The 17,164-nt window shown below is 62.9% G+C and overlaps 1 protein-coding gene across 1 annotated transcript; it reads right to left on the bottom strand.

Annotated features, from left to right (window-relative positions):
* Positions 1–7,361: 7,361 nt before the first annotated feature.
* On the bottom strand, positions 7,362–15,387 carry LOC147596068 (uncharacterized). The gene is made up of 4 exons (XM_086771694.1): positions 15,352–15,387; positions 14,201–14,296; positions 8,152–8,230; positions 7,362–7,993 (listed from the first exon to the last, which is right to left on the bottom strand). Exons 1-4 carry the CDS (start codon positions 15,385–15,387, stop codon positions 7,362–7,364), a joined length of 843 nt encoding a protein of 280 aa, XP_086627820.1.
* Between the last annotated feature and the right edge of the window lie 1,777 nt (positions 15,388–17,164).

The following is a 17,164-nucleotide window of genomic DNA, read 5'->3' as shown; positions in this document are numbered from 1 at the left end:
CCCGGGGGAAAGCAGGGCATCACACGGATACCGTCAAGCCAAGCCTTCAATTTAATGCCACACAACACAGGGTTAAATACCCGTACACCCGCTACGCACGCAAACGCACCCGCCCCCTGCACCCATGAATCTATCCATGCCTGCCACGCACCTGCCCCTGCGCCCATGGACTTATCTGTGCCCGCCACGTACATGGAGGCACCTGCCCCCTGCGCCCATGGACCTACCCGCACCTAGCGCGCGAATCACCACGGACTGCCCCTCCTGCATACATGCAGCTCTGCTAACGTTACCCCACAATTCCCCCCTCTATGCTAAATCATCCTGGTCTAATGGCTGGTACCCTGGGGCGGATGCCGCAATAACATAGTTGATCACGAATAATCGCCTAGTGACCCCTCAATCACAGCATGCAAGAAATGTAACAGTAACAGAAACAAACAAAGCATTATCAAAGCAACTGCTAGGATCATCAGAGCTATAGACACAATATTTCTTAGCAATCTAGGTAAACCGAACAGGTCTGGAAACTACCCCAGTCCTTTAGGACTTTGGCGTTGAATACTGACTGGGCAGCATGCGCACGCGTCTTCTCCAAGGCCGAGAAGGTGTTCTTGCTGAAGTCCACACAGCAGTAACCCTGGAGACCTAGGACTCCCTCTAGGACTCTGCAACCGATGCCAGGCCTTGCAAGGGCATAATCTAATGCCATCTTCGTTTGTGTCTGTCGTAGTTCAGCCCCGATCGGACCAGACTACGCAGTCTCTCTCTCGCTCCCCCCACCCTCCGAGAGAATAGGGGGAGATGATATAAGAAAAACGGCTCGAGGTTTGAGATAAGGACGGGGAGAAATCCTTAAAGTCACCGTCACGGGCAAAACAGACTCGACTTGGGGAAAACTATTCATTTTTTTCTAAAATTAGCAGGAGAATGAGACAGGGAACAAGATAACCTCCCCCCACCCCTCCCTCTTCCCGGGCTTAACATTATCTCTCCTACCTTCCCCTCCCGAGCGGCACGGGGGGTTGGAAAAGGGAATGGGGGTCGCTGTCAGTTCATCACGCGTTGTTTTACGCCGCTGTATCATCGTCGGGGGAAGAACTCCTCGCATTCCTCCTCTGCTCCAGCGTGGGGTCCCTCCCACGGGCCACAGTCCTTCGTGAAACTGCTCCGGCGTGGGTCATCTCTTCCACGGGTGCAGTCCCTCTAGAGCAGCTGTCCCAGCGGGCCCTCCACGGGCCGCAGCCTCCTTCAGGCCTCCACCTGCTCCGGCGTGGGGTCCACCATGGGCTGCAGGGGGATCTCTGCTCCTCCGTGGGCCTCCATGGGCTGCAGGGGGACAACCTGCTCCACCATGGTCGTCACCACGAGTTGCAGAGGAATCTTGGCCAGGAGCCGCATTACTCCTCCCCCTCCTCCTTCACTGACCTTGGCGTCTGCAGCCGTTCCTCACAACAGGCTGGCAGACGCCTCTCAGGACCCTTTTTACATCTTATTCACTTCAACTGCTCCTCTCCACTTCTTGCAGCCAGGCCGGGCCGAGTTGGGCCCAGTCGGCTGCCCGGCGGGAGGCCAGAGGGTGAGGCCTGCAAGGCCCACGAGGCTCGCGCTTCCCCCTCTCTGCCCCCCGCTCAGCTGCTTCACATCTTCTCCTCCCTCTTTTTCCTGTTTTCCCCTACTTAAATACGTTATCGCAGAGGCGTTATCACGGGACATTCTGCTACCAATTGGCTTGGCCTTGGCCAGCAGCGGGTCCGCCCTAGGCCTGGCCAAGTCCACTGAACAAAGGGGAGCGACTTCTAGCAGTTTCCTACAGAAGCTGCCACCTTAGGCCCCCCCTCACTAACAAAACCAGAACAGGTGTGTGTGGCAGTTTGTGTGTAAAAGAGAGGAAGAAGATGTGAAATGGCGAGGGGTGGGAGTGTGTCATGCTCAAGTGAAATATGTTCAGTTTTGATGCTGAGGCAGCAGAAGGATGTGAATGAGCAGTTCAGGGCTGGGACATGAAGCTAAATAGAAGGTTTCTAGTGAGTCAGAGGGTTGGCACACTTTTGTTAATCGAGGAGCATTAGTAGGCACGGGTGATGGGGAACTCACAGCCATTGTGAGTTCAGTTAAACTTGGGACAGCATGGGGTCAGAGTGAGGCAGGGAAGCAGGGGTGGAGATGGTCTCTTTGTTGAGACTCGAACCCCCCAACAGAATGGAAATCCTTTTCCTTTCTACTCTGGGCTGCTGTTTCTTCCAGTGAGACCCCTAGGAGTACATCAGTTCCTTAAAGCCACAAGGCTTTTTTCCCATTCCCCACGCTCCATAGAGGCTGGGAGGTGTCCTACTGCTCTCCTGCACTCAGCATCACACACCCTCACATCTCAGTGCTCCCAGGAATGGCCCTCAGCATCCCATGAGGGAAAGGATCCCACTGCCCCGGGTATGGCATCACTACTAGATCATCCTGCTCAAAGACGTCAAGGGCTTTCACAGTCACATTAACACTGGATTTTCAACCTGTAAGCAGTGCCTCTGACTTCCTACTTCACCAGCTCGCAGGGACAGGAACCTTGTCTCCTCATTCCTCCATGGTCTCTTCAGTGATGGCCCTCAGTGGGGCCCAATGACACGTATGACAGCACATGAACACAAAACATCTCCCACGGAGGTCTCTGCAAGTGTTCTGTCACTCTCAAACCCTCCTGGTTCTTCTCTTCCCCATCCTTTAACCTTCCCATTAATGATACCATCAGGGATTAATCCAACATGTTTCATGATGTTCCTGTATCACAGGATGTCCTCACCCAAAACCACTTTCCAAATCCTCTCTTTCTTTGCTGGGATGGGCTTCACCTCCAGGCCAAACATGCACCAATGTCCTCAGGCTGAGGAGCACACTGCTGTGGGAGACAAAGAAGCCATTCAAGACCTCATGGAGAATTTCACGAGCAGTGACCCTGGGAGTACCTGGAAGGGGAGCAAAACAGCATGCCAAATATTGTGGAGGTTGCTGGAGTGAGAGAAGGGGTTAAAAGACAACTCCTCAGTAGGTATAGCATTAATCAATTGCAGCTGTGCACACTAAGACAGATGGTGCTCTGTGCTTTACTAACCAGCCATCGTGCAGACTATCTACAGCGAGAAGTCTTGTCTCCCTCCCAAGGACAGTTCTTGATAAGAGCGGAGGGGCCTTCTGCATGAACCAGCCAGAACCGACCCTGTGGTTTGGACAAGAACCAAAGCGAGTCTGCGCGAAAACAAAGGGTTACTAGCGGTGATGAAGAGGAGCAGCTCATCTTCATCCCCACGACCCCCGACGACCACCAGCAGGAGGCACTGCGCAAGCCCAGACAGGAGGAGTTTATGAAAATGACCCCTTGGGACTAATTTTAATACGAAGCGGGGATAGGTCATGCATATGTACAGGTGAATTGCAAAACTTCATGTGTATGTAACACCTGGATGTATAAATTCAAAGTGAGTTGCCGCGTCAGGCGCGCACGCTTTTGGCGGGGCTACCCCCCTGTGCTGCCCAGCGCCGAATAAACATACCTACTTTACAATCTCACAGATTGTGAGTCCGTTTTCCGCACGTCACTGGGAACAGTCTCTCTCAGGAAGGTGAAGGAGTTAATGGTCAGCACGATGCTAGGGTGTGCTGGGCGAGAGAGCTGCAGCCTGGGGCGGTCTGCCTCTTACGCAGTCTCCATGCTGGACAATGTTTGCGGGCCTGGAGATGTGCTGGCCAGGGCCGGCGAGGAGCAGCACGAGCTTTTCACTTTTGGCGTGGGAGCAATCGTCCGGCGTTCTTTATCTCAAGGCCTTTTTTCCTGTGGGCGGCCAGGCCGAGGTGATGGTAAACGGCAGAACGCCACGGCCCAGGACAATACCTGCCTCTCCAAAGCGAGAGGTACGCACCAGAAGCCAGGCTTCAAGACCTAAGAACTTAAAAGAGGCGGACAACAAATCCTACTCCGTGAAAATGGAAGCAGAGCTGCTCACGCAGCCACGAACGACGCCAGACGAGCAGCGCCCGCCGGAGGCGGACGGAGAACGGCCCGCAGGGAAGGCTGCCTCCCGGAGCATGCCGGGAGCTGTAGTCCTGGGGCAACGGGGCATGCCGGGAGGTGGAGTCTCGGGGCACGGGGCTTCTGGTCGGCCATGGTGTCTCCCCGGAGCATGCCGGGAGCTGTAGTCCTGTACCGGCCTGCGGGGCGGTGCCGCCGCGCTCGTTGCTGCCTCCCGGTAAGGAAACGCCGCTGCCGCCCCGTGTTCGCGGGGTCGGTGGGCGCTCGGCGCGGGACTGCAGCGCCGGCCCCGCACAGGGACAGAGCAGCGCCGGGCCCCGCACGGGGACAGAGCCGCGCCGCCGCTGCGGTGGGGCGGGGGGGGGGGGGCGCTGTCTCACAGCGCCCGTCTCCGCGGGTGCGGGGCGTTCCTGGACAGCGTGCGGCGGGCCGGCACCCCGCAGGTCTCGGCTCACAAAAGCTGTGGGACACCCTCATTCCCTTTTAGGCGGGGGACAGCCAAGCGACCCAAGAGGAGAGGGAGGGAGGAGGAGGAAGCAGCGTCTGAACGGGCAAAGTCTCTGAGCTGCGGTGAGTGCCGGGCCCTCGGGGCCCCGTCGCCGTCTTCTGCATCTCGGGCCCTCTCTGTCCCTCCCCTCGCCCCCTCTCTTTCTCACACTGCTGTGATTTTTCTTTTTTTGCTCCCCTGTACCTCTCCTCTTCTCTCTGTTCTTCTGTCCTGCTCTCTCTTCCTCTCCCTTTCTCCTACCGCTCTCTGTTCTTTTTCCCCCTGCAATTTTGTCGTGCTCCCCCTTCCTCATATTTTTTTTTTAATCCTGCACTCCATTGCTGTTTTTCCCTTTTCCATCTCTTTCTCTTTGTCTGCACCCATCTTTCCCCCGTGCCACCCCCCTCCCCCAGTTTCCCTGGTGTGTTCCCTCTCCTTCGTTTCTCTGTGCCTGTGTGTGCTGCTCTGTGTCCCTGCTCTCCTGTCTCTCTTTTTCCTTCCTTTCTCACTCTATGCCTTTGTCTTGCTCAGTGTCCCTGGGTTTTTTCTCATTCTATATCTCACTGTCCCTGGAATTCTATTATTCTATTTTGGCCCATTTTTAAACACACGGATCGATGAAGGTCTGTCCAGGCATCAGCAGATGGAGGTGGTGCCGTGTCTGCAATGTCATAGAACCATGGAATCCCAGAAGGGTTTTGGTGGGAAGGGAGCATTAAAGCTCCCCCAGCCCAGCCCCCCCCCGCTGCCAGGAGCAGGGACATCTCCAACCGGATCAGGTTGCTCAGAGCCCTGGCCAACCTGGCCTGGAATGTTTCCAGGGATGGGGCACCCACTGCCTCTCGGGGTGACCTGGGCCAGTGCTCCACCACCTCAGTGTCAGACATTTTTTCCTGATGCCTGATCTGAATCTGCCTCCCTGTGTTCTGAAGCCGTCACCCCTCGTCCTGTCCCAGCAGGCCCTGCTGAAGAGTCTCTCCCCACCTTTCCTGCAGCCCCCTTTGGGCACTGGGAGCCGCTCTCAGGTCTCCCCGGAGCCTCCTCTTCTCCAGGCTGAACAGCCCCAGCTCTCTCAGCCTGGCCTCACAGCAGAGCTGCTCCAGCCCTCTCAGCATCTGCGTGGCCTCCTCTGGACCCTCTCCAACAGCTCCACGTCCTTCTGCTGTTGGGGGCTGCAGAGCTGGATGCAGGGCTGCAGGGGGGTCTCACCAGAGCGGAGCAGAGGGGCAGAATCCCCTCCCTGGCCCTGCTGCCCACGCTGCAGGGGATGCCCGTCGTGTCCCCGTAGGTGTCTGACAAGATGATCTGCTCTTTCAGGTCCTCCACGTCAGCCCCCTCCCCATATGGACCCGAACCCCCACCCTGCAGGGACCCCCTCCCATAGGGCTCTACAAAACCCCATCCCTGGGGCCCTGCACCCCTCTATAGGGACACCCCCCTCCCCCCCCAACTTCAGACACCCCAAGCCCATAGGGACCCCCCTACCCTATAGGGAGTCTCCCATAACCAACTCCCAGCCCCCTATACAGGCGCTGTGTCCGGGGGGGCGTTCCCCTCGTGCCCACCAGTGCCAGAAGAAGCCAGGCAACACCAGGATGCAGCACGTTCTGTATTTGATTTATATTTTTTTCCCCCAGAAATACAGGAAAAAAAAAAAAAAAAAAGTGGGGAGGGGACACAAATCAGGTACAGGAAAGGGAAAAAAAAAAGTTATAACCAAAAAAAGCTTTTCCCCCCCACCCCTTTTCCCACCCTCTTTTTACTCCTCCCCCCAGTTTGGGATCTGGGGCTGGCTGGGGCACCAAGGCTCCACCTGTACTGGGAAGAAAATGTTAAAGGACCCCAAAAACTCCAACTCTTCACCCCAAAACCAGGCCCAGGAGCCTCAAGCCCCCCATACGATGCCACCCAGAGCCATTCCCACTCCTCCCGGTTTCTGGCCAGGACTGGGATCCCTCCACAGGGAGGATGGAGGGAGAGCTCCCCCCCGCCCCACCATCCTGGGCCTGCCCTGTGTTTTGGGGCAGAAACCCTCGATTTGAGGTCAGTCAACCAACTCTGGGAAAACTGGGTTAACGCCAGGTCGGGGGTAAAACAGCGGTAGCTCCGGAACTGGGGAAGTCCCTCGTCCTCCCAGTATACCACTGAAAACCTCACCTTCCTCCCAGTATACCAGTAAACCTCCCCATCCTCCCAGTGTACCGGTTAAAAACTGCCATGCTCCCAGTATGCTAAGGAAAAGTCCCCTTCTTCCCAGTATACCAGTTAAAACCACCCGTCCTTCCAGTATACCAGTTAAAAAACATATTTCTGGTATACTAGTGAAAGAGAATACCCTGTCCTCCCAGTGTACCAGTAAAGCCCCTCTGTCCTCCCCCAGTACTAGAGCCTTGTCCTCCCAGCATACCAGTTAAAAAACAGCCATTCTCCCAGGATACCAGTGAAAAAGCAGTCTTCCTCCCAGTATACCAGGTAAGAACCCCTGTCTTCTCAGTATACCAGTTTTAAAAAAAATTCACTTTCCCAGTATACAAGTCACTAACCAGTATCCTCGCAGTATACCAGTTAAAAACCCGCCTTCCTCCTGGTATACCAGCAAAAACTGCCATCCTCCCAGTACACCTGTCAAAAACCTGCCTTCCTCCCAGCATACCAGTTTACTCCTGTCCTCCCAGTACTTAAAAATGGCCTTCCTCCCAGTATAGCAGCTAAAAATCCCGCCTGCCTCCCAGTATACCAGTTTCCCCCCCATCCTCCCAGCCCCCCACCCCCAGTACCCCCCATCCTCCCAGTGAGGCGCCGCCGCCTGCCCCCGCCCGCCCTCCCTGGGCGTTTGGCGGCCCGGACGTCGGCGGCTCAGGGCCAGGGTCTCCACACGTGGCAGGGCGGCCCCGGCGGCCCCCCGCCTTGCCCCGGCGCCTCCTCCTTGGCGCAAGGCTGCCGTGAGTCCTCGTGGCTGCTGGGGCTGCAACCAGGGCCGCGCTGGGGCCCCGGGCTGGGCCCGGAAGTAGGCCCGTAACCATGGTACGCGAGGCACCGGGGGCCGTTGCCAGGGTAACCAGGGCCATCGCCAGGGCCAGAGGGGTCATCGCCAGGGCAACCAGGGCCATCACCAGGGCAACAGAGGTCATTGCCGGGGCAACAGAGGTCATCACCAAGGCGGTAAGCAAGGCTGCAGTCAGGCCTATGAGTAGGCCCCAGACTAGGCCCTGGAGTAGGCCCGAAGTTGCGGTAACCGGGCCCGTCACCACGGTAAGCGGGGCAGCCGGGCCCCACCACCAGCGGCGCGGGGAGTCCGTGGCGGACGGAGGGCCCAGGGGCGTCAGCAGGGCCGAGGGCGAACGGCGGGGGGCAGAGAGCCGCGGGGCCCGGGCCAGGACAGGGGCGCTCCGTCGGGACGGCCTGCAGGAAACGAGCGGCGCGGGCCAGGCACTCCCGGTAGCCGCTGCGGTAGCGCCGCAGGAACAGCTCCTCCATCCCCGAGGGCTCTGTGCCAGGGAGAGAGAGAGAGACACAGTGACCCCCCGCCCCCCGCGCAGCCCCATAGCAGCCGCCTGAGAACCCACAACATGGCGTCACCCCAGCGCTGTGGGGCGGGGGTGGGGGTCCCAGGGTGGGGTGGGGGAGGGGAAGCGGAGGCACGGACCTGAGAGGGGCTGCGCCCGCAGGAACCGCACCGTTTTCTGCAGGATCTCGGCCTTCTCCACCTTGGGGTTTCGGAGGCGCTGGGGGGGGAAAGACGGGGAGGGGGAGGGGAGGGGGACACACACGTCACACGAACCGCGGCAGTGAGGGGGGGAGGGGAGGAGGGCGGCGGCCACGGCGCGGTGACAGAACCGCCGCGGGGCCCCCAGAGCGCCCCCCGCCCCGCCAGCGTCCCAGTGCTGACCTCGTAGAACCCCGGGCGAGGCCCTCTTGTGTCCCCATAGCCCCCCAGTAGCATCCCAGTAGAGTCCTGAGAGCCCTGATAGCGTCCCAGTAGCGTCCCCCTAAGTGTCCCAGTGCGTCCCAGTAGCAGCCCAATAGTCACGCCATAGCATCCCAGCGGCACCCCAAGGGTATCCCAGTAGCAGCTTGAGAGAGTCCTGGCGGTATCCCAGCAGTGCCCCAGTAGTGCCCCAGCAGTGACCCAGTAGAGCCCCAGTACACTCCCAGTAGTGACCCAGTAGACTCCCAGTAGACTCCCAGTGGATTCCCAGTAGAGCCCCAGTAGCGCCCCAGTAGACTCCCAGTGGATTCCCAGTAGTGCCCCAGTAGACTCCCAGTGGATTCCCAGTAGTGATCCAGTAGTGCCCCAGTGGATTCCCAGTAGACTCCCAGTGGATTCCCAGTAGCGCCCCAGTAGAGCCCCAGTAGACTCCCAGTGGCGCCCCAGTAGACTCCCAGTAGACTCCCAGTGGCGCCCCAGTGGCACCCCAGTAGACTCCCAGTGGCGCCCCAGTAGCGCCCCAGTAGACTCCCAGTAGCGCCCCAGTAGAGCCCCAGTAGCGCCCCAGTAGAGCCCCAGTGGCGCCCCAGTAGAGCCCCAGTAGACTCCCAGTGGATTCCCAGTAGTGATCCAGTAGTGCCCCAGTGGATTCCCAGTAGACTCCCAGTGGATTCCCAGTAGCGTCCCAGTAGAGCCCCAGTAGACTCCCAGTAGACTCCCAGTGGCGCCCCAGTAGACTCCCAGTGGCGCCCCAGTAGCACCCCAGTAGCGCCCCAGTAGAGCCCCAGTAGTGCCCCAGTAGACTCCCAGTGGATTCCCAGTAGTGCCCCAGTAGACTCCCAGTGGATTCCCAGTAGTGATCCAGTAGTGCCCCAGTGGATTCCCAGTAGACTCCCAGTGGATTCCCAGTAGCGCCCCAGTAGCGCCCCAGTAGCGCCCCAGTAGAGCCCCAGTAGCGCCCCAGTAGCGCCCCAGTAGCGCCCCAGTAGACTCCCAGTGGCGCCCCAGTAGACTCCCAGTAGACTCCCAGTAGTGCCCCAGTAGTGCCCCAGTAGAGCCCCAGTAGAGCCCCAGTGGCGCCCCAGTGGCGCCCCAGTAGACTCCCAGTAGCGCCCCAGTAGACTCCCAGTGGCGCCCCAGTAGCACCCCAGTAGCGCCCCAGTAGAGCCCCAGTAGACTCCCAGTGGATTCCCAGTAGTGATCCAGTAGTGCCCCAGTGGATTCCCAGTAGACTCCCAGTGGATTCCCAGTAGCGCCCCAGTAGAGCCCCAGTAGACTCCCAGTGGATTCCCAGTAGACTCCCAGTGGCGCCCCAGTAGAGCCCCAGTAGACTCCCAGTAGCGCCCCAGTAGACTCCCAGTGGCGCCCCAGTAGACTCCCAGTAGACTCCCAGTAGCGCCCCAGTAGAGCCCCAGTAGAGCCCCAGTAGACTCCCAGTGGCGCCCCAGTAGCGCCCCAGTAGACTCCCAGTAGCGCCCCAATAGACTCCCAGTGGCGCCCCAGTAGCACCCCAGTAGCACCCCAGTAGCGCCCCAGTAGAGCCCCAGTAGCGCCCCAGTAGCGCCCCAGTAGACTCCCAGTGGCGCCCCAGTAGCGCCCCAGTGGCGCCCCAGTAGCGCCCCATTAGACTCCTAGTAGCGCCCCAGTAGACTCCCAGTGGCGCCCCAGTAGCGCCCCAGTAGAGCCCCAGTAGCGCCCCAGTAGAGCCCCAGTGGCGCCCCAGTAGACTCCCAGTGGCGCCCCAGCAGAGCCCCAGTAGCGCCCCAGTAGACTCCCAGTGGCGCCCCAGTAGACTCCCAGTAGACTCCCAGTAGCACCCCAGTAGACTCCCAGTAGCGCCCCAGTAGCACCCCAGTAGAGCCCCAGTAAACTCCCAGTGGCGCCCCAGTAGACTCCCAGTGGCGCCCCAGTAGACTCCCAGTAGACTCCCAGTGGCGCCCCAGTAGAGCCCCAGTAGACTCCCAGTGGTGCCCCAGTAGACTCCCAGTGGCGCCCCAGTAGAGCCCCAATAGCACCCCAGTAGAGCCCCAGTAGAGCCCCAGTGGCGCTCCAGTAGAGCGCCAGTGGCGCCCCAGTAGCGCCCCAGTAGAGCCCCAGTGGCGCTCCAGTAGAGCCCCAGTGGCGCCCCAGTAGACTCCCAGTGGCGCCCCAGTAGAGCCCCAGTAAACTCCCAGTGGCGCCCCAGTAGACTCCCAGTGGCGGACTCCCAGTAGCGCCCCAGTAGAGCCCCAGTAGCCCCCCAGTAGACTCCCAGTGGCGCCCCAGTAGACTCCCAGTAGACTCCCAGTGGCGCCCCAGTAGAGCCCCAGTAGACTCCCCGTAGCGCCCCAGTAGACTCCCAGTGGCGCCCAGTAGCGCCCCAGTAGCGCCCCAGTAGAGCCCCAGTAGAGCCCCAGTAGAGCCCCAGTGGCGCCCCAGTGGCGCCCCAGTAGACTCCCAGTGGCGCCCCAGTGGCGCCCCAGTAGAGCCCCAGTAGAGCCCCAGTAGAGCCCCAGTAGACTCCCAGTGGCGCCCCAGTAGAGCCCCAGTAGCGCCCCAGTAGACTCCCAGTGGCGCCCCAGTAGCGCCACAGTAGACTCCCAGTGGCGCCCCAGTAGACTCCCAGTGGCGCCCCAGTAGACTCCCAGTAGTGCCCCAGTAGACTCCCAGTGGATTCCCAGTAGCGCCCCAGTAGACTCCCAGTGGCGCCCCAGTAGAGCCCCAGTAGCGCCCCAGTAGAGCCCCAGTGGCGCCCCAGTAGCGCCCCAGTAGAGCCCCAGTATACTCCCAGTAGCGCCCCAGCAGAGCCCCAGTAGACTCCCAGTGGCGCCCCAGTAGACTCCCAGTAGCGCCCCAGTAGACTCCCAGTGGCGCCCCAGTAGCACCCCAGTAGACTCCCAGTAGCGCCCCAGTAGCACCCCAGTAGAGCCCCAGTAGACTCCCAGTGGCGCCCAAGTAGCGCCCCAGTAGACTCCCAGTAGTGCCCCAGTAGACTCCCAGTGGCGCCCAAGTAGCGCCCCAGTAGACTCCCAGTAGTGCCCCAGTAGACTCCCAGTAGCGCCCCAGTAGACTCCCGGTGGCGCCCCAGTAGACTCCCAGTAGACTCCCAGTGGCGCCCCAGTAGACTCCCAGTGGCGCCCCAGTAGAGCCCCAGTAGACTCCCAGTGGCGCCCCAGTGGTGCCCCAGTAGCGCCCCAGTAGACTCCCAGTAGCGCCCCAGTAGCACCCCAGTAGAGCCCCAGTAGACTCCCAGTAGCGCCCCAGTAGAGCCCCAGTAGCGCCCCAGTAGAGCCCCAGTAGACTCCCAGTAGACTCCCAGTGGCGCCCCAGTAGCCCCCCAGTAGACTCCCAGTAGAGCCCCAGTAGACTCCCAGTGGCGCCCCAGTAGAGCCCCAGTAGAGCCCCAGTAGAGCCCCAGTGGCGCCCCAGTAGACTCCCAGTAGCACCCCAGTAGAGCCCCAGTAGAGCCCCAGTGGCGCCCCATTAGACTCCCAGTGGCGCCCCAGTAGAGCCCCAGTAGCACCCCAGTAGACTCCCAGTGGCGCCCCAGTAGCGCCCCAGTAGAACCCCAGTAGCGCCCCAGTAGAACCCCAGTGGCGCCCCAGTAGCGCCCCAGTAGAGCCCCAGTGGCGCCCCAGTAGACTCCCAGTGGCGCCCCAGTAGACTCCCAGTAGAGCCCCAGTAGAGCCCCAGTGGCGCCCCAGTAGACTCCCAGTAGCACCCCAGTAGAGCCCCAGTAGAGCCCCAGTGGCGCCCCATTAGACTCCCAGTGGCGCCCCAGTAGAGCCCCAGTAGCGCCCCAGTAGAGCCCCAGTAGAGCCCCAGTAGACTCCCAGTGGCGCCCCAGTAGCGCCCCATTAGACTCCCAGTGGCGCCCCAGTAGAGCCCCAGTGGCGCCCCAGTGGCGCCCCAGTAGCGCCCCAGTGGCGCCCCAGTAGAGCCCCAGTGGCGCTCGAGTAGACTCCCAGTGGCGCCCCAGTAGACTCCCAGTGGCGCCCAGTGGCGCCCCAGTAGAGCCCCAATAGCACCCCAGTAGAGCCCCAGTAAACTCCCAGTGGCGCCCCAGTAGAGCCCCAGTAGAGCCCCAGTAAACTCCCAGTGGCGCCCCAGTAGACTCCCTGTAGCGCCCCAGTAGCGCCCCAGTAGCGCCCCAGTGGCGCCCCAGTAAACTCCCAGTGGCGCCCCAGTAGACTCCCTGTAGCGCCCCAGTAGCGGACTCCCAGTAGCGCCCCAGTAGAGCCCCAGTAGCGCCCCAGTAGACTCCCAGTGGTGCCCCAGTAGCGCCCCAGTAGACTCCCAGTAGACTCCCAGTGGCGCTCCAGTAGACTCCCAGTGGCGCCCTAGTAGCGCCCCAGTAGACTCCCAGTAGACTCCCAGTGGCGCCCCAGTGGCGCCCCAGTAGACTCCCAGTAGCGCCCCAGTAGACTCCCAGTGGCGCCCCAGTAGCGCCCCAGTAGCGCCCCAGTAGACTCCCAGTGGCGCCCCAGTAGCGCCCCAGTAGAGCCCCAGTAGCGCCCCAGTAGACTCCCAGTAGCACCCCAGTAGACTCCCAGTAGAGCCCCAGTAGAGCCCCATTAGACTCCCAGTAGCGCCCCAGTAGCGCCCCAGTAGACTCCCAGTAGCGCCCCAGTAGACTCCCAGTAGCGCCCCAGTAGAGCCCCAGTAGCGCCCCATTAGACTCCCAGTGGCGCCCCATTAGACTCCCAGTGGCGCCCCAGTAGACTCCCAGTAGCACCCCAGTAGAGCCCCAGTAGCGCCCCATTAGACTCCCAGTGGCGCCCCAGTAGAGCCCCAGTAGAGCCCCAGTAGAGCCCCAGTAGCCTCCCAGTGGCGCCCCAGTAGACTCCCAGTGGCGCCCCAGTAGCGCCCCAGCGGGTCCCGGCAGCGCCCCCTGGTGGCGCGAGGGGAGAGGCCCCGCCGCAGCCGCGGTGACAGGCGCGCGCGCGGGGGGCGGGGCGGTAACGGGGCGGCGATCGCCGCAGAGGCTCGGGGCGCGGCAGCGCCCCCTGCTGGCCGCGGCATAGCCCAAGCCGCGTGGGCGGGGCCAGCGCAGATCGTGACCGGCACGGCACAGCCCGGCCCGGGCCGCCGCGGGCACGGGATGGCGGCAGGGCCGCGACGGAGCCGCGACAGCCGCCGTGTCACGGATGGAGCTGCGACAGTCACCATGTCGCGGCAGAGCCGCAGTGGAGCTGCGACAGTCGCCATGTCACGGCAGAGCCGTGATGGAGCTGCGATAGCCGCAACGCATGGCAGAGCCGCGGTGGAGCTGCGACAGTCGCCATGTCGCGGCAGAGCCGCGGTGGAGCTGCGACAGTCGCCATGTCGTGGATGGAGCAGCGACAGTCGCCATGTCGCAGCAGAGCCGCGGTGGTGGCAGCAGAGCCCCAGTAGCCACGACCGCGTCGTGACAGCCCCCAGAGCGTGGTGAAGAGTCATGGTCACGGCAGCGCCGCGATGGAACGCGCGGTCGTCGCGATAGAGCTGTGATAGTCACGACAGGGCGCGGTTGTTGTGACCGTGCCGCGGCAGGGACAGCGATAGGGGCGCGATTGTCACGACAGCGTCGTGACAGGGACGTGACGGTTGTGGCAGCGCCGCGATGGGGACGTGATCGTCGCGGCAGCGCCGCAGCGGTGACAGTCGTGACAGAACTGAGGCAGAGGCAGGAGAGTCGCGACAGAAGCGTGACAGGGCGCGATCGGCACGATGGGGGACAACGGGGGGCGAAGGGCGCGGCGGGGGGGCGCGGCGGGGGGGCGCGGCGGCGGGGGCGCCGGAGCCTCACCTCGTCGCGGGTGGCGGCCAGCAGCAGCAGGCGCAGGCGGTCCAGGCTGCGGTTCATGCGCGCGCGGCGGCGCTTCTCCATCAGCGGCTTCAGGAGCTGCGCGGCGGGGGGGGCAGAGCAAACGTGAGCCCCGGGCCGGGCGGGGGGGCGAACTGGGACGGCACGGGTTGGGCTGGGACCAAACCGGGCCAAAGCTGAACCAGACTGGGCCACAGGCAAACATAATGGGACTAAACTGGCACAGAACGGGTTGAGTTGGAATTAAACTGGGCCAAACTGGGCCAGAACCAAACCAAACCAGGTTGGGCTTAAATTGGACTGGGTTGGGTTGGGGCTAAACTGGGCCAAACCAGGCCCAAACTGGTCAGGCTGAGGCCAAACCGGACTAAACTGGGCTAGGATGAACTGGGCCAACTCAGGGCAAACTGGGCTGAACTGGGTTAGATCAGGTTGCAGACTGCATCAAACTGGGCCAATCTGAGCTGAACTGGGTGGAATTGGGTCAAGTCCTAACTGGGCTAAGACTTGGCTGAACCAGGCCAAACTGGGCAGAACCAGTTAAGGTGCAGACTAGGCCAACCAAGCCAAATTGGGCTGAACTGGTCCAAGTCGAAACCAGGTTGAACTGGGCCTACTGGGTCCAAACTAGTTAAAATCTGAACAGGGCCAAAGGGGTCTGAACTAGGCCAAGCCCAAACTAGGCTGAACTGGGCCAAATTGGGCTAATCCAAGATAATCCCAGACTAGGCTGAACCGGGCCAAACCCAGACTAGGCCATACTGGGCTGAAGGGGTCTGAAGCAGGCCAAGCCCAATCTGGGCCAAACCGGACCAGGTCTCCACCAGACTGAACCAGTCCAGACGGGGCTGAGCCAGGTTGAGTCCAGAGCAGGGTTGAGTCCAGGCTGAACCAGGCCAAGCCCAAACTGGGCCAAAAGGGACCGAGTCCCCGCCATGCTGAACCAGGCCAAATTGGGCTAAGCCAAGCCAAGCCTGAACCAGGCTGAACTGAGCCAAACCGGGCTGATCCAAGCCAAACCAGACCAAGCCCCCACCAGGCTGAACTGGGCCAAACCGGGCCGAGCCAGGACAAGCCCAAGCCAGGCCAGCCCGGGCCAAGCCCAGGCCGCAGGGGTCCGAGGCCGCTGTTACCTTCCTGTCGCCGTAGGGCTCCGCCGAGCTGCTCATGGTGCCAGGGCCGGGGCTGGGCCGGGGGTCCCGGCCGGGGCCTTTATGGGCAGGGGGCGGCCCCGCCCCGGGGCGGGGGGAGGGGGCGAGGGGGGAGGGGGACTAGGAGCGGCTCTGGGGAAACTGGGAGCACGGGGTGGGGGGGGTTGGGGGGCTCTGGGGACACTGGGCGTATTGGAGACAGCGGGGGGGGGCTCTGGGGACACTGGGAGTACTGGAGACAGCGGGGGGGGCTCTGGGGACACTGGAGGCACGGGGCGGTGGGGGGGGGCTCTGGGAGTACCTTTGAGGGGACTGTGAGGGCACCGGGGGCATTGGGGATACTGGGGGCGCTGGGGAGGACAGTGGGAGCACTGGGTGGGGGCACTGAGGATACTGGGAGTACTGGGGGCAGCGGGGGGGGGGGCTCTGGGAGCACTGGGGATTACTGGGGGGAGCGCTGGGGGGGCAGTGGGAGAACTGAGGGGAGCACGGGGGGAAACTGGGAGCACTGGAGATGCACTGGGAGCACTGGATGGAACTGGGAGAACTGGGGAGAGCACTGGGGAGACTGGGAGCACTGGGGGAACTGAGAGCACTGGGGGGGCACTGGGGGAACGGGAAGCACTGGGGGTGGCACTGGGAGCACAACCGGGGTGCCCTGGAAAAACTGGGGGAAACTGGGAGAAGTGGGAGGGGAGCACTGGAGCACTTAGAGCAGAACTGGGGGGAATTGGGAGCCCTGGGTGGGGGCACTGGGAGAACTGGGGAGCACTGGGGGCGAACTGGAAGCGCTGGGGGGGGGGGAGGGGTGGATCCGGCCCGCGTGCGGCCGGCCAAGGGGGGGGTGGGGGAGGGGCGGATGGGCACGAGCCCGCCCGCGGCCCCTTTGATCCCGCGCGTGGCCGGCACCCGCCGGGGAGGGGGCGGGGCGCCCCCGTGGGAACGGCGCGGGGCGGGGGGGGGAGGGGCCGTGGGAACCCGGACTCCTGGGTTCTCCCACGCTCGGGGGCGGGGGGGGAGGGGCGGCTGGCAGCCCCCTGCCCCGCCCGGGGACCATTTGGGCTCCTCTCACCGGGATTTGGGGCTGGGGGGAGGGGTCGGGTTTCCGCTGTGCTGCCTGCCCCTCCCCCCACCCCCCCCCGGATGCCTGGGGCTGGGGGTGGGGCGGCGCCAAACGGGCTGGGGGGGGGGAAGTGACAAATGGCCGGAGGTGGGGGGGGCGGGGGGGGCGTCCCCGTGCCTGCACGTGCCCAACACCCCCGCCCCCACGCACCCGGGGGTGGGGGGAGGGGTCCCGAGTCCCAGCCCCACACCCACAAAGGCCTCGAGGGGCCCCAGGCGTCCGGGTGCCCCCCCCACCCTCACCCCAAGGGACCCAGCGTACCCTGCCCACCCCCCCCGGTACCCCCCCCCCAAGGGACCCGGGTGCCCCCCAATGAGCCCTCCCCCACGGCATCCAGAGCGCTTTATTGCAGGCCCCGCCCCCTCGGGGGGGGGCAGGGGGAGGCAGCTCCCATCAGTCAGGGGTGGGGGGCGGGGTGTCTGTGGGGCAGCCGTGGGTCAGCTGGGGGGTGGGGAGGGGTCTCAGGGCCTGCCGTGGGGCAGCCGTGGGGCTGGTCCATCTGTGGGTCCGGCCGTGGGTCTGTCTGCGGGCCAGGTCCCTCTGTGGGGCAGCGGGGGGGGGGGGGGTGGGGCAGGCCCATCCGTGGGTCCCTCTGTGGGCCTGTTCATGGCTCAGGTCTCTCTCTGGGGCAGCCGTGGGGCAGCCGTGGGGCTGGTCCGTCCGTGGGTCCCT

The sequence above is a fragment of the Chlamydotis macqueenii genome, unplaced genomic scaffold (genome assembly GCF_036417535.1).
Source record: "Chlamydotis macqueenii isolate bChlMac1 unplaced genomic scaffold, bChlMac1.mat HAP1_SCAFFOLD_200, whole genome shotgun sequence".
NCBI classification, from domain to species: domain Eukaryota; kingdom Metazoa; phylum Chordata; class Aves; order Otidiformes; family Otididae; genus Chlamydotis; species Chlamydotis macqueenii.
This window is presented reverse-complemented; position numbering and strand designations above follow the sequence as displayed.

Bases quoted from the DNA above. Each gene is read 5' to 3' on its own strand.
- LOC147596068 (XM_086771694.1), bottom strand. From the start codon at position 15,387: ATGAGCAGCTCGGCGGAGCCCTACGGCGACAGGAAG. The intron at 8,231-14,200 runs GTGAGGCTCCGG...TTCCCCCCCCAG, and splicing joins TGGCCGCCACCCGCGACGAG to CGCCTCCGAAACCCCAAGGT. The intron at 7,994-8,151 runs GTCCGTGCCTCC...TCCCTGGCACAG, and splicing joins GCGGGCGCAGCCCCTCTCAG to AGCCCTCGGGGATGGAGGAG.